General features: G+C 43.1%; 1 protein-coding gene across 3 annotated transcripts in view; it reads right to left on the bottom strand.

Moving 5' to 3' along the window:
• The window catches only part of Fam184b (family with sequence similarity 184 member B), a 90,191-nt gene that overhangs the window by 14,704 nt on the left and 54,168 nt on the right, over nucleotides 1–21,319 (bottom strand). For all 3 annotated transcript variants that reach the window (XM_057772192.1, XM_057772194.1, XM_057772191.1), the window contains exons 6-9: nucleotides 20,197–20,307; nucleotides 9,949–10,058; nucleotides 8,538–8,667; nucleotides 1,268–1,418 (exon numbers count right to left, since the gene is read on the bottom strand). In XM_057772192.1, coding sequence (XP_057628175.1) covers nucleotides 1,268–1,418; nucleotides 8,538–8,667; nucleotides 9,949–10,058; nucleotides 20,197–20,307 — 502 coding nt within the window. The remainder of the gene's footprint in view (nucleotides 1–1,267; nucleotides 1,419–8,537; nucleotides 8,668–9,948; nucleotides 10,059–20,196; nucleotides 20,308–21,319) is intronic.

The following is a 21,319-nucleotide window of genomic DNA, read 5'->3' on the forward strand; positions in this document are numbered from 1 at the left end:
GTTAAGGTGCCTACATCAGAGCCTGAGGCAACACTGGGCCTGGGCTCCAAGTCAGAAAATCAAAGGAAGAACAAGGGTCTCAAGTCAAGAATTTTGATATTTATGTCAGTTTTTTTCTCTCTTTTTTAGTTTTTTATTTTAAAGACAAACCATTCACAAGTTCTCCTAGCCATGGGCATAGGACTTTGGCTGGCTCATGGGGAAAGAAGATTGTTATCCAGCAGGATTCAGACTAAAGCCGGTATCGGCCAGGAGAATCTGACTCACAAAAGTCACTACAGCCCCGTGAGGTGAACACTATCATTGCCCTCACCAGACAGATGTGGACTTCCCAGGCCACACAGCTAGTGAATGTAGGAATTAAGTTTGAAACCTAGACAGTCTAATCCCACAGATTTTAACTGCCTCTTGCTGACTTCTGGAACACTGAGAGAGTGGGTTTTGATATTGTAATGTAACTGGAGATAAATTTCATGCTAGGGATAGCATGAGGCAAGCAGAAAAAAGTCAGGTGGAGCCTGGCGGCCTGAGCCCCCCAATTTTCAGATACCACTGGAATGGAAGTCCACAGAATTGAGGCAATCCAATGAAACCTGCGTGAAGGCTTATCTGAGTTCTACTGAGTGGTAACTATAGTATCTACCTCGTTTACTGGACTCATGTTGTTTGCTAGACATGTTATATTTAACACCCCATTTAATCCACATAATAACTCTATGATGTAGGAACAGTTACAGCTCCATTTTTATAGGAAAATTCAGCCTAGAACCCCCGCCCCTGCTGTGGAATAATCATTCTGTGCACTATGAGTATGTATTATTCTCATTGGTGGATAAAAAGCTGTCAAGGGAACTGGGCAGGAAGTTAGGTAGGAAAGCCAAACTAAGTATAAAGGGAAGAAGGAGGGGTGGAGTCAGAGAGACACCAGCCAGCTGCAGAGGGAGCAGGACATGATGGAGGACAGGTAAAATCATGAGCCACGTGGCAAAATGTACATTAATAGAAATGGATTAAGTTGTAAGAGCTAGCTAGCAATAAGTCTGAGCTATCCGCATTTATAAGTAATATAAGCCTCGGTGTGGTAATTTGGAAGCAGCTGCTAGGATGGGAAAACCCCACCTACACACCCCTGCTCCCCAGGTCTAATGGATAGCTGGGAATGGAGCTGGGATTGTTGCTGTGGCCTGTGTGCCCTGCTTGCCACTGGTTTCCATGTGTGGAACACACAGGTGACTGGGCTCTCCCAGATGGGCAGTGGGATATTTACCAAGCAGCAGAGGCTGCTGGGCTTGTGTCTGCTCATGATCCTCTTGCAGCTCTTGTCTGGCTTCCTCCTCAAGGGCCCGGAGCTCCAGTAGGTGTGCCTGGTGTTGGCTCTGGATGCTGTGACCGGAGGCCTTCAGGAGCTCCGCTGAGGCCTGTGGGCAGAAGCAGAAGCAATGAGACACGAAACAGGACTCTCTTGTGGCTCTTTAGACTGTGGTGCGCTAATGGCCTGACCACACCACAGGCTTTGTAATTTCTTTTAGCTAGCAGATAAAGTTATGTGTTTCATTATGGTGGTTTGTTCATTACACTTTGCTATTTTTTCTTTTAATTTCTTGTCCTCTTATGAGCCGGGATCCCAGGTAGCTCACCCTGGTCTAGAACTCATTTTGTAGCTGAGATGACCCTGAATCACTAATCTTCCTGCCTTTATCTCCCAGACGAATTATAGGCGTGCGCCATCACACACAATTACCCTAATTGTGTGTAAAGTACACAACCATCTCCTGGTGCATTTTGTTCTGTTTTTCCCTCTCTGCTGCTTTCCTCGCTCACACATGCTTCTGCTGGCCCCTGTCCTCCAAATAAGTTGTTCCCTTTTCAGATTTCACGCCACACGCTCTCCATTACCCCGTCTTATGTCCACTTTCTCCTCCCTTTAGCCTGCTTCTTTCTACTTCCATGCCCTACACTGTATATCTGATGGAGGGCAGAAGGGATGGATGGGGCACTTTCATACTGTGTTATAATGACACATTTGTGTTTGATGGAATGGAATCTTGGATATACATGCTATTAACAGCTTAGCACATATACACTGTTAAAAGTTGGCTTGTTCTGAGTTGCTCCTCACCAGCTCAGAGGTAAGGTCGATACTAGGAAAAACTAACTAGATCCAGCATCTCAGGAAGTACTTGAGCCCAGACATCCACAGAATGAGGGGAGAGTTCCAGGAACAACAACAGCACAAACACAGACACCACAGATCTCAGAAATGTGGCTCATCATCTGACTGGACAGGCAAGACTGAGCTCTGGAACGACTGTTTCCTGCCACTACCTCCTCCCCGCCATGGGATCTGCTGGCTGGAGATGAGACATAAGGGAGTTTTTAGGATGTTAGCCTGCTGCCTTCCTTGATTACTGGCTTTCTGAAGAAAGCGAGAATGAAAGATTCAAATTCAATTCTATCTGTGGTTACTGGCTTCTCGTAAGCAGTAACAGGAACACTAGCATTCTGGCAACTCTACAAGGACAACATCTGGACTCCCCGACATGTCATTGACTCCTCTACGAGCACAACATCTGGACTCCCTGACATGTCATTGACTCCTCTACGAGCACAACATCTGGACACCCCTGACATGTCATTGGGCTAACAAGAAATCACAACTGCTGCTGGGTTGGGGTTTTGGGTTTGGTTCCAGGATAAGAAACTCCAGAGCGGTAGCCAAGTACTTTTACCTGGGGACTTTCCCCTCCTCTGTTCCTGGCACTCTCTGGAGCTCTTGCCTAACAAATTGAATTGCTGTATGTTTTGGCCTCAGTTTAGCCCGTTCTGCTCTGTTCTGTTTTCATTCCTGATTTCATGCCTCTGATTGCAAAGTATCTTTCTGTCCCGTTCCATCTGGTTTATTTCAGAGCTCTGACTGTTAGAATGGGTAGCAAAGCCTCTGTTTCTGGCAACAGTTCCTTGGGGGTGCATTCTCACAAGATGTTCTATGTTTATTCATCTGTGGTAAGAGGGTTGCTGTTTTTGATCTCCCAAAGTTCAGAAGGAAGTATATGCCCTTTGTATCCCAAATTACAGTTGTGGGGTTAATCTGTATATTTTATCTTCTGCCTTTGTCTTGCTCACACAAGATAACTCTCTGTAATCATGGACAGCTCTTGATGGAAAGTAACATCCTGCACAGACAAAGAAAAGAAGTGCTTAAAGGAAATCATTTTACAAATCCGAAGCCATGCTGTCTGCTTAGGACTGAAAATGAAAAGGAACCTTATAGTTGAACAATGTGTGGTGTTCTTAATTTGTTACATTATGCCCAAAATGTAATTTGGATTAAACGTTCTTTTAATAAATTGGTAAATAAAGCCTGATGTGATGGCGTGTCTTTAATCTCTGCACACCAGAGACAGAGGCAGGCGGGTCTCTGAGTTCCACGACAGCCAAGGCTACATGGGGAAATCCTGTCTCCAAAAAACAAAATAAAATAAAAATAAGTTGATAAATGTTTTGTCTCATAATATTAAGTAAGGAGATTAAGTAAAAAGTAATTAGTAAGAATGAGAGAAAGAAATTTAAGAGAAATCGTAAACATCAGGATATATTTTGATAATAAAAGTTAAAAAGATAATTTTCTTGAAAAAAAATCTTTTATATGGCAGAGTAAGGGTTTATCATAAGAGAAAAAAAACAGAATATTTCCAAAATGGAAAAAGAAAGATGAAGACAAAACAAGAATGCTTAAGTATATTATAGAAGGTTCTAGTAAGTCATATAAGGTTTGATACATGTATGATGATACAGGTTATTAAAATTAAGGATATGGATATAAAAATAAAATCCAATCTCGCTTTAAACAATGGTATTTTCTTAAGACACAGGTCTGTTTTTAATAACATTCATAAAAACTGGCTTACAGAACAGATTTCGAGGCTCTGGAGATGGCTTTGTGACTAAGAACACTGTCTTCTCTGCCAGAAGACTCAAGTTCAATTCCCAGCACCCAGTTCGCATGACTGCCTGTAATTCCAGTTCCAGAGCATCCCATGTTCTCTTCTGCCCATCATGGCCATAGGCACATGCGTGGAATTCACACAGACCTTTGTGGTTGCTGTCATCCTTGGGCACGGTGGATGGCTGACATTGTGCAGTGGACAACAAAGCTGGATTTTCATGGCTCCTGTAATTTTAGGCAATTTCTGTCCATTATGTACCTCATACATGTGTGATTAAATGTGTGTCTGAACTGTTTAATGTGTGAAAGTTTGCAGCTAAAGTAAGTAAGGTTAATGTATGCAAAGTGAACAATAAGGGCTCTTTTTATACAAAATGCATATGACCAGTGGGATTCTTTTGACATTTCTCCTTTTTAAAAAAAAAATATTTATCAAAAAAAATTATTTATTTATTTATTTATTTATTTATTTATTTATTATGTATACAATATTCTTTCTGTGTGTACGCCTGCAGGCCAGAAGAGGGCACCAGACCCCATTACAGATGGTTGTGAACCACCATGTGGTTGCTGGGAATTGAACTCAGGACCTTTGGAAGAGCAGGCAATGCTCTTAACCTCTGAGCCATCTCTCCAGTCCCGTTTCTCCTTTTTTTAGATTAACACCACTCAAAAAAAAAAAAAAACCACAAAACAACAACAACAACAAAAAAACAAAACCCAAACCAAACCAAACTGAAACAAAACAAAAGAAACCCCAAGCCACCCAAACCTGCCATTTGGGTAGTCCTGTTTTTTGGAAGCCTGGCCTGCCTCATTGGCCCTGAAAAAAGAAGTATTTTGTTATATATATATAGTATTATATATAATATATACTATACACTTTATTTCAGAAAATAAGCCTATTTGTTTTTAACACCATTCCCTAAATTTGTAAAAACTCTAAAAAAATATATGTTGTCAGTACTATAGTTCTATTATCACATCGAACCAAACATCCTAAATTTTGCTTTAAAAACAGGGTACAAATTACTATTTAATTTGCCATTTAGGACTTTGGTGTAGTCCTTCTGTATCATATTGCTAACTGTCACTTGTTCCTTTATGTGTTAAGTGACTTCTAAGATAGGAGAGAGCTTTACCATGTCAGTGTCCTCCAAACTAGGGTTGACAATGATGTTGAACTTTTCATGGGTTTTTTACTATTCTCTTTAAGCAAAGGAAGTTAAACATGCTTTAATATTGTGCATTCTGATCAGTTTTTCCTATAATGTAATGGTTTTATAAATTGGCTGAATAAGAGTACAGACAGTCATAGATTAAAGGAGTAAAGCTAATAAAATAAATATTAAAAAAATAATAGAGTAAAAAATGATAAGCCACATAAAGATGGAATATACACAGAGAGTCTGGATTATGTATACTATTGTGTTTTCTTTGAATTCTTTGACTGTAAAGGAGCTAAGTAACCAACATACACATTTTAAAGGCATCTTGTCTTTTAAATTTGGGTCTAGGGATATGTTGCTTTAGAAAAGAGGTTCTTCTTTTGTTTCCACAGAAAATGACAATCTGTGGAATCCTTCAGAATAATGTGGTTTGATGGACCAAGACTCCCTGAAAGGTTACTGTGAACACCCCTAAAAATTACTTCACCCAGCAAACAGCAGGAAGCAGTTTGGAGAGAACTATGCCCATATTCCCAAATATTGTCTATAAATGTTTATTTACATTTAAAGGGGGATATGCTATAGAGGCTTGCATTGGTTTATTGATACAAATGTAAGGACAATTTTGTTATACTGTGTATACGTATTTTTGGTCTTGATTAAGATATTGTGTTTGTCTTGCTCACTTAAAAATGTAATGTATAATTAAGAAATATAAGTTAATAGATAGTCATCTATAATAGTCAAGCTTGTAGTCATGTTAGTTAGGTTTTTTTAGGTGTACAGCGATATATTTCAGATGGATAATTATTCTTCAAACCTCTTAAAGACTAACAGAATATGGCATTTAAAATGTTTAAGAATATAGGACTTTTCATGACAGTGAGACACAATTGCTCCTGGCAGCACCGATCTATTCCGGAGAGAATGCTGAGCACTGAAGACACTGCACTTGGAGCTTGTTTTCTTCTTGGCAAAACTGACCTTTGGGTAAGGAACTGCCTATGCATCAACCACTGACAAAATCCATGATGTCTGGCCAGGACAAGCAGGATACAAGGGGGAAAAAAAAGACTGTCAAATCTTGCCAAGCAGGGTAAGATGGCTTTGAAAAATCTCCTGCCTCTGAAAATGGTCTTTCAGTTACTCTAGGCCTTAGCCAAAGTTGGTTGCTCCAATGTGGCAAACTAGACTTTGGGTGATTGCCCAGATAGCCAGTTGTCACTGTCATTTTTTACACATTTTTGAAGTTGCTTGATTGTACTTCCTGCTTACTCAAGTAATATTATTTCCCTTCTCAGGTCTTCGATGGGGTTGAAGACTAGATAGCTGTAGTCACTTTTCTCTCATGAATTGGCCAAGTTATTTATAATACAAGACTTAAACTCCTTAGGATAGGATAATTATTGAAACATCACATGTTTCTTGCTTGATATTGTTTATGTTGGTTGTAATTCTAATTTTTATACCTGATATTTGTTCTTATTTTATATAATTTTGTATTCGGCTTAGAACTCTCTTATTTAAACAAAAGGGGGATGTGCTGTAGGAAATTCTACAGCCAGTAGCCTTTAAGTTACCCGACTTGGGCACGGTCTCTTATACTATAAATGCCAACATAAAGCATGTATTCCCTCTCTCTTCTGGCTGCTGGATTCGGTTGTTGTTCCTCGTTTGTGCTGAGGACTGTGATCTGTGAGTCCACCTCTAAATAAATAATCCTTTATTATACTCAATTCTGAGCTAGTGTGGGATTTCTTTTTAGTGTCCACCTTCACTGGCACATTGCTTCAGAGCCTGCTACAGCTGGGCGACCTGCTGAGACAGACATCCAGCCTCAGGTCAGGTACCTCTGAGCCCTAAGACTATTGCCCTTACAGGCAGCTTTTCCAAGGCCACCTCATCCTTGCTGAACATTCTTTGGAACCGCTGAGGGTCTAGGGAGACTGTAAGGCTTCAGACACTTTGGCAGTAAGTGCTTCAGAAGACCCCTCAGGCAGAACCCTGAGTGCTGGGAAAGAGGGGATTGTGGCTGAAACATGAACCTTCCCAGAGAAATCGAAACCTTGCAGGGATCCACAGGGCAGCCTTTCACACCTCAGATCTTACTCCTTACTAAGGAACTCTTAGAGTTTCTTCCTGAAACTCTTCTAATGTACTGTGTTTAGTATTTAGAACCTCTTCTGTAATGTAGAAAATACAGTTGCCTCTCTGTAGCTGCAGAGGAACAGGGTAGTCTCTCTCTCTCTCTCTCTCTCTCTCTCTCTCTCTCTCTGACACACACACACACTTTTGTATATTAAAGTCTTCCTGTATTACTTATAATACCAAATGCTATATTTACAGTCATCGAGCTGCTTTGTTTAGGAAAATTATGACAATAAAATGGTATGCACACATTCAGAACAGATGCACTTTCCACCAAATATATTTAACCTGAAGTTGGCTGAATCTACAGATAAAGAAACCCAGCACACAGACTGTTTACTGTCTGCTCAGCCTTTGATGTATATGTATGTACAACATACAAGGACTTTTGTCTGATTTCTTCATTGATGGATCCCTGTGGCTCAGCATGGGTGCTCATGAGCAGTGGAAGTTTTTTTTTTTCTTTCAAACCACTACAGTTCCATATCTTGGTGACTGAGTAATTCTGCAGCGAGGATGCACACATCTCACTGATGTGCTGTTTTTCCATCCTTTGGAATCTCGCTCAATAATGAGGTTTCTGGATCATATAGTCATTCTATTTAAAATTTTTGGGGGGCTGGATAGATAGCTCAGCAGTCAAGAGCACTGGTTGCCCTCCAGACACTCAGGTTTGATTCTCAGCACCCAAATGATTGTGCACAGCCATCTATACGTCCAGTCCCAGAGGATCTGACACCCTCTTCTGACTTCTGTGGGTACTGCACACACAGTGCACAGAGGAAATTCATGCAGGCAAAACGCTCATACACATAAAACAAATATTAAAATTTTTAAAGATTTTATCATTTTTAAATTTATTTTTCTTTTATGTGGATGGTCAATTCCCCTGCATGTATGTATGTGCACCACATATGCAGTGTCTGAGGAGTCCAGAAGAAGGCACTGGATCCCCTAGAACTGGAGTTATAGGCTGTTGTTAGTATATGGGTATTGGGAATCAAACCACTGTCTTCTGGAATAATAACCAACATCCTTAGCTGCTGAGCCATCTTACAGTCCTCTATTTTAAAAGATTTATTTTTATTTATGTGCATGTTTAACACTGAAAGTTTCTAATGAATAGGCAAAACCAAGAAGTCTGCTTTGCCCTGGACCTATAACACCCTCCCCAGATGGAAACTGGCCCTGTGTGCTTTCCAAGGCTCCCTGTAGGAGGAGGCACAGTTGCACTCTGGGCTGGGGGAGGCATGTTCTATCCAGAGCTGTCCTACCTGGGTTTGTAGTTTGACATTTTGGCTTTGCCAGTCCTCTGGTTGATGTCCATTCTCCACTGCCTTCTCCTTCAGCACAGAGCCCTGGGGAGGTTGTAGGTCAGTTCCTTCCTTGAGGGGCTCTCCATTCCTTTTGAAGAGATGAATGATATAATGATTAGATGCTGTAGGTGTTTCAACTGCTCCTATAATGGAGGAGGGAGCTCCTAGAGGAATAAAAAGCAACCCAATTTAAGTTCTCCCTATTGAAAAGCTGGTCAAAAGCTTAAATAGAGAAGACGCATCTTAGAAAAGATTCTGGCAAATGTCTTTCAGGGAGATATTTTCCCACTCTGAACTCTGGAGCTTGCTGAGAAATGAAGATGCTTAAATTGGGATGCTAAGTGTTTGCCGTGTTGATCAACATGAAGGGATGTCACACGGAAACCTTCAATTTCTCATGTCAAGAACATTAGACCAGGGGACCAGAGGTCAGAGGTAAAAGCCCCTGTGGAGAAAGGCATGAGGCTGGGGCTTCTGCTTTGCAGAGAAAAGAAGATTTAGACAACACAGGCATAAGATACGTATGTACTGGGCTGGAGAGGTGGCTCAGTGGTTAGGAGCACCTGCTATTCTTGCAGAGGACCTGGTTTTAGTTTCCAGTACCCACATGGTGGCTCACAAATGTCTAAACTCCAGTTTTATGAGGTCTGACATCCTATACTGGCCTCTACAGGTATGCATACATGCATGCAGGCAAATATTCCATACATATAAAATAAAAATTATTTTTATTTTTAAAATATATGCATACATAAAAATACAGTAATTAAACCCATCATCCTGTCATGTAATCATGACAACAATATGCCCTAATTAGGGGATTACTTCTTCAGCCTGGATCCCAGCATGAAGAGGCATAAATAAGAAACTAGTAAGGCAGAGCCCTACCACCCCATCCTCAGCTAGGGGCCAAAGGTATATGAACCCATCAAAGCATGGCCAAGCCAAGCACAAACGTAGCTCACCATGAGGCAAACACCACCTATCTGGAGGTCGGCTGATAAAGTAGCAGCAGCCATACAGGTGGAATTCATGGGGGTTTCCTCTGGCAACAGAGTTCCCCTTTCTTCCCCGACAATAGAAGAAAAGTCTGCAACCCATCTAGGCTTGACTCTTGGGCAGGATTATTAATCTCTTTGAGCTTCAGGTTCTTTATAAAGTGTTCTGTATGTTGGCGTGAAAGTTAAATAAGGCAGTTTACGGAAAGCCATAGCAGTGTAGAAGAACATGTAAGACATAACTGTTCTTTCTCTCTGAGCATCAGGTTAAGTCAGGCGTAAGCACTCAAAGACAAAAGGGATGAACAAGCAAACCCTCCAGTCTGAGTCTTCACGCTTGGCACACGCAGGAGGCTGCCCAGCTGCCGTACCTTTCTTCTTCTTCTTCATCGCTGCTGCTTCCTTCTTCGGCTGTCGGCTTCTCCGGGCCCTCTTCTCTGGGCAGTGCCAGAGAAGGATCCTGTGGCTTCGAGCGTGGATCCTAAGGCCCAAACAATGACTAGTGAGACTACCAGAAGTTCCTGGATTTCGCCTGGCTTGTTACAACCAGAAATCAGGGGAGAAAGGACCTACAGAGACCCACTGGGCACCTCTCTGACAGATGTAAGGTTGGGAAGATGAAGTACCTAGAACCAAAGCCAGGTGTGTGGTTAGTGTGGGTTCTGACACTTGTGTCCTTCCTGATTTGCAGTAGGCAAGGTAATTCACACAGTTGTAAAACAAATCCAAGAAAGAGTGTCTTGAATTCCCATCACTGAATTCTGCAATGGGATATGCAATTGAGCCTTCCCACGCTAGTCCTGAACTTTTTATCACCTTATAAGACAGTCCCAAGTGTGCCACACAGATGGTCCTTGCTGAGCCTGACTCAGAGAGGCAGAGGGAAGGTCAGAGGGCAGTTCTGGAAGGTCAGTCAGTGGTCAGGAAAGATAACTGTAGTCATCATTATTGCAATACTCATACCCTAGACTGTAGCATGCTCCCTCTCACTATGCAAGTGAGGAAACATGGAACCTGACAAATGACAGATGGGAAGAGTGTAGAATTGATTCCTAGCAGTGGGGCCTCAGAGTGCTTAACCAATTGCATTTGTTCATGTTACCCCTCTCTCCTTTTCATAGAAATGTAAGAGGGCAAAGATTCTTTTCCTTTCTCCGTTTATCATGAAAACTGCTGCCCCTGAAAAGGCAGAGGGATAAGATAGGTAGGAACAGATTTATTCTCAACTTTCAGCAAATGGTGTTAAGTTGCCACCTGAATTTTTTTCCCCACAAGCTAGTTGCATGGCCTTGAGTCAGGGTCTTTCTTTTTCGAACGTATTTCTTCTTCTTCTTCTTCTTTTTTTTAATGTAGACAAATGTGTTGGCTTGCACCTGTGTTTTTCAAACTGTTCTTGAGATCCTAGATGTAAGGAGCTTGACTAGCAAGAAGCAGTGTGAGCTGGAAGACTGGTCCTTGGGCTCCCATGCCCAACCCAGCCTTCTGCGTTTTCGTGTACTGTAACATCTATTAAAGTTTACCATGTAAACTTTTACGAGGAAAAGACACTGTCAGTTCTCAAGGCTTAGCTAACTGGATCGCTCAAAAGACTTTGAGATAACCAACTGTATTGACTGATTCTCTGTAATCAACAGCACAAGCTAGAATCATCAGAGAGGAAGGAGCGTCAGTTGAGGAAATGCCTCCAGGAAATCCAGCTGTAAAGCATTTTCTTAGTGATCAGTGTGGGAGGGTCCAGACCATGGCGGGTGGTGCTGTCCCTGTGCTTGCAGCCCTGAGTTCTATAAGAAACAGGGTGAACAATACATGGGGAGCAAGTCAGTAAGCAGCATCCTCCGTGGCCTCCGCATCACTCCTGCCTCCAGAACCCTGCCCTGTTTGAGTTGCTGTCCTGACTGCCTTCAGTGATGACCAGCATTAGAATATTACACATCTCTGAGCTCCAGCTGAAGTACAACTCTTTCGACTACCCACTTTTTTAGCCAGAATAGGCTCTCACTGTTCTGTAGTTGTTATGAGCTTGTCATCCCTGCAAGCACCCCTGCAGCAGGAGTGGCTACTCTGGATTCTGGGACTGGGGGTATCATTTGTTACTTGCCCCTGAATCTCTCTTAGGCTCTCCATTGGGTTCTCAGGTTTAGCCCAGGGCTCTCTCCACTGCTACAGGGACCAGAATATAAATAGTGCACACAACAAAATAAACAACTCTGCCTCTCCACCGAAATATCCACCAAAGAGCTTCGTCCCAAGCAAGGGTGGTTATTTAAAAAATTTTCAGTTACTTAACCTCATCTAGAGGTTTTTTTTTCTTTTCTTATTTTTTTTTTCTATTTTAAAGAAAAACTCACTCCCAGGAAATCTCTTGGACAGGAACATTCAAGGTCATTTTAAATTTCAGTTGACAATCTTTCCAAGGTAGTACTTTGTTCATCTTAAAATAGAGGCCCTAATGTAATGGTATTTTGCTGAAATGATCATAATAGATACTATAAAGTCACCTTACATTTATAGAATGTTTAATGGTTTCAAGAAATGCTATCATCTGGTTTCTTCTATTACCACAAGTCTCTGGGGATATGGAAGATAGGGTTATTGTTGCCATTTCTGTAAAAGAAGTAACATAAGGCCTCAATTTTCTATGCATAATATGAAGAGAATACTAGCATGTGCCTGGAGGTTGCTGTAGGGCCTCTGGACACCAAGTCAGGGCTTTCTCTCTGTTTACTGTCATGATATACGTGGGAACTGATCTTGCAGTGGTATTCACACTTGTCTGAAGTCCTGAGCAGGCCTGAGGTACAGCAGGCAGAACCTTCATCTCAGTCCCAGATGGGAGCTGCTGAGGTCAGCCTCAGGTTGTCTTCTCAGGTTCCAGAGATTCTCCGCTGATGCCAGGAATCTCTCCAGCAGGTGAAATCATCCCGCCTTGTTCCCAATGAGATGGGACTAAACCCCTCAACTAACACCAGAAGGACAGCGCCAGCCCCTCATAGCCTGAGGGCACTTGAGACATCACAGCTGCTTTCCTCTTTGTAGTTCATGGCTTAAATTCATATAACCTTTCAGGTACGTGTCCAGCAAGTCACACAGGGCTTCCCAAGAACAAAAGATGCTCCTCAGGCCTATGGTACCCCTTTCTCCCTTCCCACAGCCCTTGAGAATCGCATCTTGTGCTTTCTCCTGGAATAACTCTGGTGAGATCATGCCGTGTCAGCACATGTCAACAGATGCTTGTTCTTTTCTGGGCCTCCCAGAGAGTTCCCTCTCCTAAGGACCGCACACCAGCCGTTCTGGTACTGTTGTCGCATTCCTCACACTGTGGTATTCTCTAAGCAGATATCTGTTTTCTCTCATTTGAATCTGAGCCCCCCCCCCGAGAAAAAAACCCTGCCTCATTCGGGTAGGCATCCAGCTTCAAGTCTTGTACAGTGAAGATGCCCACACTCTCTCGGGGACTGAACGACTTCACAAACAGCTGTCACAGCTGCTCTCTTTTCCTTCCGTAGAGAACTGAGGCAGGGGCTGCTATAAAAATCTCTTCTCCTTGTTGTCCCTAGTTTGGTATCTGTATCAAGAGTCTTCCAGAATAATGCTTCTTTTCAAAATTACTAAGTCTAGACTGGCTTTGTGAAAACCAGTGAATGACATTATAGGCCTAAGAGAATCACAATACTGGATATGAGGAATAAGGAAAAAGATTCAGCTGGACCTTTGCTAACTTTGGTGAGGACACATCCCAAAGCCACACCCAGGCCCAAACAAGGACAAAGATTTAGTTAGACCCTAGCTAACTTTGGAGGGGACACACCCCAGAGCCACACCCAGGCCTGGCACCCCTCTCTGCTTGCTTAGGGCGTGGAAACTCTCCTCTCAATTAACAGTGTTATTTTTACCACTCTTGACTCACTAAACTACTTTGGCAGGACAACCAACAGCCTAAGTTTAAAACCCTGACTCTTAAATTTATAACCGCCTGTCCAGCAAGCACATCACGGGGAGGCTGGCATTTAAAACCCTGACTCTTAAATTTATAGCCTCCTGTCCAGCAAGCACATCACGGGGAGGCTGGCATTTAGCATTCTTCTTTGGTATTCATGTGCTGCCATCAGAACAGCTCCTCTATGGCTCCTTTGAGCATCTTGTGCCCCCGTATCATTCCTGTTGTTGTAGGTTTGGCTGTACGACAGCATGTTGTTGTGATGTTACACTTATGAAATCTAGAGCTTAACAAAGCTTCTCACTAGGCTGTCATGCAGATATTTGAACTAAATCCCAAAACTCTGACTGGCAACGTTTTGAAGGTGCCAGATATCATCATATTGACAAGGTGTGTTGATAAAGACATGTACACAAGCTGGTAGTTGTAGTGTACTCTGGACCAGCATCACTGGGAAAGTGCAGGGTGCTATCTACCAAAGTCAGACATTATCTTGAGAATGAGAAAGTTCTATAGCATGAAGAATTATTCACGTATGTTAAGTGCTGTTTCCAGTACTGGACATATGCTAATTCATTTGGCTGTTACAAACCCCTCTGAGGTAGACGGTAGTAGCATCAACCTCATTTTATAGATGGGAAAGTTAAAGTAAGCATTGACAAATGTCTGTCCAGGATTATCCAGTCAGTAAGAACTCAGGCCGCTGGTTGTGGATGAGCTTGCTTATCTACTGCATATACCATGTATTATATCCTCTACAGTGCCACTGAAAAGTGGTTGCACAGCCCAGATCCATCATAGGAAAAGGGTTGAACATATTGTAGCTTCTTGCATAAAGAAGAACTAAAACAGTTGCTATCAAAACATGAAGCTGTAACTGGAGCGTTATTAACTGATGTGTTATTAACACTCAGGTATATGACGTTAAAAATAAAGCAAACGAAGACCCATCCCCCAGCCTCAGCTCTAGCCCTGCAACAGAACACCAGCTGCAGTCTTCACCTCCTCCAATTTCCTGTGGATCCCACAGACCACTCCCCCCCAACTCTCCTCCCCCAACTTGTCCCATATCCCAGTCTCCAACTGCAGCAGGACCCCCTGCTTAACCACTGGCCACACCTGCTAAAAATCCAGGACCTTCTCCTCCCTCTCTGTTCCCCCAGACTTAGTTCCCAAATCTCATTCCTCAATTCTGTGGGAGAACACCCGGGGCAACAAACATAATTACAGACCAATTTGTCTTATCAGCAATTCCATTAAAATCAGGAAGAAGACAAGGCTGTCCACTCTCTCCGTATATCTATTCAATATAGTACTTGAAGTTCTAGCTAGAGCAACACAGCTGGAGGAAATCAAGGGGATTCAAATTGGAAAGGAGAAAGCCAAAGTATTATTTGCAGATGACATAAGTGACTCCTAAATTTCTGTCAGGGCACTCCTACATATAAGGCTAGTTGCTAAGAGCTGAAAAAGAATAAGAGCATCTCCAGCTTCTGAAGTAGAAACCTCAGGGTGGACTAGGAGAGCTGGAGAGCACGAAGTACTGACCCCAGGGAGGAAGTAGTCTGGTCCTTCAGGCTTCTCTTCTAGCATGGCATGTGGGCAAAAGCCTTGCTGAAAGGTCCTCTGCCAGCCTAGTGTCAGAGGCAACGGAGGGAGTCCCGGTCACTTTCCCCAATCCCAAGAGAACTGAGGCTCCTTTTCCCTGGAAGGTTTGTGAATATGTCACATACTAAGAACAAGACAGGGTCAGAGCCAGGGTTTCCATCCGGGCTCAGCTGCTAGGGAATGGGACTTGTTTCAAACCTGGGACAAATGGCTGCAGCGCCTATTAACATAAGGCAGACAGTGGCCACCAGGTTGTACCTTCATCCCCCAGTTCTTACCTGTTACAGGGCCCTCCTGGTTGGTCCACCCCACTCCCTACCCTGAACTTGTTCAGCTCACAGACTGGCTGCCCTTCTCCCTGATGCCCTTCCCTATATAATCCAGTTATTTTGGTTACCTGGCCTTTTTCCCTACTCTGGACCTCCTGGCTGGGCACGTGGTTCCCTTCTCTTCCCTCTGCCCTGTCCTCACAAGGCACAGCTTAGTCTGGTCATGTCCACTCTGTATTCTCCCAGATGTCCCTACCTCTGGGACAGTAAACCTTCTCTTCTACCAGATCTCAGAGCAGTCATGTTCCTTTCCCTTTTTCTTTCTTTTTCTTCATTCATGTATCACCTAACTGCTCTCACCTTCATTTTCTTCTTCTATAAAATGGATTTATTGTTAAGACTCTAATGAAGTCCAAGAGGGAAACAGGATTTTATAACTGACCAGTTCCAAACTTTATCCAACCCACTTCACTTGATTCTTGACTTAGGCTTTCCTGGGTAAATCCCTGCTTAATTAAGGCTCATCCTGCTGCAGTAGCATTAGAGACCATTAGGGGAAAGCTGTTACCTATCAGCCAGCAGAATGGAAGCTGCCTCTAGGTAGATTAATTCCTTTAAGAAACAATCCACAGAAACTTTCATCTGGCGATAGATCGAGAGAGAGACAGAGACCCAATTTGGAGCAACGGTCTGAGCTCTTAAGGTCCAAATGAGGAGCAGAAGGAGGGAGAACATGAGCAAGGAAATCAGGACCACGAGGCGTGCACCCACCCACTGTGACAGTGGAACTGATCTATTGGGAGCTCTCCAAGGCCAGCTGGACTGGGACTGAATAAGCATGGGTTGAAACTGGACTCTCTGAACATGGCGGACAATGAAGGCTGATGAGAAGCCAAGGACAATGGCACTAGGTTTCGATCCTAATACATGAACTGGCTTTGTGGGAGCTTAGCCTGTTTGGATGCTCACCTTCCTGGGCCTGGATGGAAGTGGGAGGACCTTGGTCTTCCTGTAGGGCAGGGAATTTGGACTGCTCTTCAGTATCGAGAGGGAGGGGGAATGGACTGGGGGGAGGAGAAGAGGAGTGGGAATGGGGGAGGGGAGTGGGGGGAGGGGGCAATGTGTGGGAGGAGGGGGAGGGGAATGGGAAACGGGGAGCAGTTGGAAATTTTAATTAAAAAAGAATAAAAATAAATAAATAAATAAATAAATAAAAAAAAGAAAGAAAGAAACAATCCACTTGGGCAGGTCAATCACCTGGCCAAGGAAAGTCACTCTACAGATGTAGTTTAGAGATGTATACGGATAACTTTAGAAGAAACCATAGAATGCTGTCGACTGGCCCATCTTTTTCTAGAACCAAGCAAGCTGCTAATTAGTGCTAGCTTTTGCAGCAGCCTGCTTACATGTGTCTAACTGACCCAGAAGAACCGAGTTCCAGGTTAATGACCATATTCAAGGGGCTTTGTTTCATTATCCAGAGTATCTTGTCTTCTGTTTAGGTTTCAAAGCTAAAGAAATTTATCCAACAGCATAAGGCATCTCCACAGTGGCAGGGTCCCAGAATTTAAGTTGCCAGCTCTGTGATATGGTAGAGGACCATTTAGCTTTCTGCGCACTCACTCTTCAGGGATATTTCTCTCTTCCTTTAGAGCCCTTTTACACCCCCAGTGACATATGCTGACAGTAACAGCCTTCTTCATGTGCTCCTCAGCAAAGTCAAATGCTTAAGGGGGAAAAAAAATCATCACAAAATCCATTTGCAGAAACCATGAAGAAAATAAAGTTCTAAGCAATTATCCTTGTGGCTTGAAAAGGAAAAAAGCTTATCAGATTAATCTCCTTCTGAGAAGGCCGCCTAGCAGAAAGAAAAAAGGGAAGGAGCCTTGAATCTGCCAAGCAGCAACCACAGCCCCCAGCTCTCCCTCCACATCCTTGCTCCTATTTCCTGTTCTAGCAATCTTGCTTATGAAGCTGGCCTTGCAGTGACGCCTAAGGGTGGAAACAGGTCCTGCGTGTCGCATTTGCTGCGAGCTGTATTATGTAGGATGACGGTGGTGCACTTCCAATGGTTCTTGGCTTGAACAATAGACATTTCTTCTCCCAGCTTAAACTTTACTGTTCAAGTTTTTAGTAAACCCCAGGTGGGAGAATACTATACAGCAGAGTTTGAAACTTACCCATTGGCCTCCCCAGGATGTTCCCCCATTTCTGCACACCTTGGTGTCCTGCACTTGCTCTCCAAGTCCTCCAGGCACTAGTCCTGACCCCAGTTCTTAGGGGAAGCCTTGCTAAGATGCTGACTGGAAATTTTGGGGAGCCTCACCTGGGGTACCACATGTTACCTGGGAAACTGGGAGGGGGAGGTTTCTCGGGATTCTTTATCTCATTAATGGTAGAGTGTAAGAACAGAAAGCTTGAGGACAATTTTATCTGAATTTGAAGGAAGAAACCCAGGGCAGGCAAACTAAATCTAAGCTGCCCACGAGAGAGGAGGAATTGAGAAAGAACAAAAGCCATTCTGTTCAAAAGCAGTCACGTGGCAGCAGGAAGGAACAATAACTTAGTGAGAAAGACTTGGAGGCCGCTCTGGTTTATTTTATTCTCTTTTTCTAATGAAGAAAAGAACAGACAAAAATTATCACAAGCCTAAGGCACAAAGTATTAGCTTCCTTAATTTCTTTTCAAAAGACATTTAAGTGGGGAACATAAACAGCACTGAAGAATTGCACCGATGAATTGAGAGAGGACTGGCCAGAAGGTACCATTAAATTATAAAGTTTTAATTGTGGTGATAATCATTAGCCAACTAATAGTAACGTGTCGATTAAACAGATTGCTTTTCTCTGCAGACTTGGAGGAAAACAAGGCCAATAACCACAACGGAAGCTCGACACTGCTGTCAAACCTGTGTAGCCCTCATTCTCGTTGTACACCACAGGGGACATAAGACGGGAAGGGAAGGAACACAGTAAGGGAAAGACTCTAAGGTGTTGAAAATGGTTGCTGTCTTTAAGCTGTCATTTTGAGGGAGACACAGGTTTATAACCATAGCAACACTCGGAGGAGACATGTACAAAACAACATACCACCATTAACAGTGTATTCGTTCCAGTAACACATGAAAGTATTTATGGTTTGCATAAGAATGATTCATTTATTTGAGTACTTGCTTTCCAGTTGCTAGAATTGTTTGGGGAGGATGAGGAGGTCTGGTCTTGTTGGAGGAGATGTGCCACTGTGGGGTGGGCTTAGAGCTTTCAATAACCCACATCTTTCCCAGTTAGTTCTCCATGCCTAGTGCCTGTGGATTAAGACGTTAGCTCTCAGCACAGCTCTTGTGCCATGTCTGCCTTCTTGCTGCCAGGATTCCCACCATTGGTCATCATGGACTCTAACCCTCTGAGACAATACGCCCTGGATAAACACTTCCTTTTATAAGTTCCATTGGTCACGGTGTTGGATCACAGCAATGGAGAAGTAACTAAGACAGTATTCTTGTCATATTAAACCTTTCAGTCCTCACAACACTCCCACTGCATTGTTTTTAAGACATTATGAAATACACAACTGCTTTGCTTTTTATTGTTGTTGTTTTGTCTTGTCATGTTTTATTTTTAAGAGCCAGGGTGTAACTATATTGCCCAGGTTATTCTTAAATTCCAGGGCTCAGCAATGCTCATGTGGTATCCTCTGGGTAGCTGGTATTAGAGACATGGCTCACAAGGCCTAGCTTGTAACTGTTCATGTAACACCCCTAAGTAACCTATTGAGGAGGACAATTCTGAGAGGCTTGCCCAAGACATTGTGTAGAAAGCAGGGAGGAGATAGACAGGGTTGAGCCGTAGCATCCACAGTGGCTTGACCTGGGTGGCTGACCCAGTACCTGTGATAGTGGGGTTAGGAAGGGCCTTGGGTTGAGAATGGGAGGTCTTGGAGATGTTAGACTCAAGATGGAGTCCCCTAAGACACCAAAATGGACCACCCGTGTAGGAATGCGCCTCTTCAGGGAAATGGACGCTGAATAGTCTGTGTATCTCTAAACCCATATGACCCTTATCTCAGCGGAGCAGCTTGGAGACAACATTCTGATATTCTAATGACCAGAAGTCCCTGTGAAAAGGCTTTGCTCACAATAGTAATTTAATTACTAAGTCAAAGAACAGGATGCAGCTCTGCCCATGGCCAAGGCTAATGACAGGTCCTGAAGGATCCTCAGTCAGTAGAGGTGACACCACAGGTGAGACCTCTTAATATTTTTTGTTCCAACCGGGCTCCAAAACCACTCTGAGATCCTGTTGCCAGCTCCTCCACTAATTCTCAATACTTTTAAGAACCTGTGCTTTAATTTCTTTTAAAATTAAAAGAAATAGCCTCCATTTAGATTATATTTATCAATGCAGTCATACAATCTTAATATACTTGTTACAGCAGAAGGGGCCTAGGAAGGCCAGGGTGCCTGGGACCCACAGAGGTGACAAGGCATCTTGGAGCAGAAGGACAGCAGATTTACCACCCCTGCTATCACTCAGCTACAGAACCAACAGCAGTGGCCTCCAGCTTCCTTCTTTTATGTGAGGCTTTAAAGGCCTTTTTGTTTAAGACTGTATAAATCAGGCCCTCTGTTATTTGCAGCTAAATTTATGCCTCACCCTCCACCACCCTGAGACAGCCTTCCTGCCTGGCTGGACTCCCTTTATTTTGTTCAGAGGACATAGGGAGGTGGTGAACTTCCGATCCCATTTGGCTAGAAACTCCCAGGGGTCACAACCTCCATTCACAAGCGCTGTGTTTTTAGGGTTTACCTCGAGTAGAGAATTCTGAAGCTTCACACTGAGGGCAGCTTTCTCGCCTTCCAGTTGCTTTATTTCCCTTTCTGATTTTGTCTTTACTTCTTCCAGTTGAGCTTCTACTTCCTAAATGAGGATTAGAAGATTAGCCACACAAGGTGGGAAAGCAGGCTGCTTACACACCCACACCTTGCCTTATATCTGAAGGGGGTCAAAGAAGCCATTATAATAAAATACTATAAGAACACATGGATTCTAAGTACACATTTGATCAAGAGAAAACAGATGTTAAATCCATACCACACAGCCTGGTACATGTACAGATAGGTTACGGTGTGGCAGGTAGATCTTTAACTCTAAATTTTCTGGTCTCCAATAAGAAAAGGAATGTCTTAATAACAAGGAACATCCAACTTTGTGTTCATGGCATCTTCCTATCCCAGGATCCATACGGCAGCCAGAATGTCCCTCCCACAGCCTTCCAGCATCAGTATGAAGCCGGTACAGTACATTCTGGAGACCGTGTGAGAAGCATTGCCTCGTCTTAGCTATGTCATCCCTGGCACATTGCCTCCTGTGTGTGCACTGTGTACAGGCTCAGCACAGCAACAGTCAATAAACGATAAGTACACACTCACCCCTAGGGATGCCTAGCTCTTTCAATATGGCTGAACTTATGGAGAAAGTCTCTAAATATTTAGAAGAAGAGGCTGTCTGCAGGTCTCAGTTGACCTTAGCTAGATAGCATTATTCATTCATCAGCAAATACTTCCTGAGCTGTATGTACCACATGCTGGGTACTAGTCTCAGTGTTGGAGTTAAAAAAAAAACCCTTACACACGTAAATTTCAATGAAGAACAATCAAAAAGTAAGTACAGCATGATAAACACTATGTTCGACAGAGAAATAATAAAGAGAAGGAAGGGCTAAGGAAGGACATGGCTAGAGGGATAATAAAATTTTGGGTACTTTTCCCAAAAAATGCTTTGCCCAAAGAAATGCCATAGAAAAGGTGGCATTTGAGTGAGTTTGGGAGTCAAGTAGACCCGTGGTGACAGTGTGGCTGGACAAGAGGGTGTTATGTGGACTTGTTTGAAATGTAGGCAAGAGAACTCATTGAAAAGAAATGGCTCAGTG

The sequence above is a fragment of the Chionomys nivalis genome, chromosome 6 (assembly GCF_950005125.1).
Source record: "Chionomys nivalis chromosome 6, mChiNiv1.1, whole genome shotgun sequence".
In the NCBI taxonomy this organism is placed as follows: Eukaryota; Metazoa; Chordata; class Mammalia; order Rodentia; family Cricetidae; genus Chionomys; species Chionomys nivalis.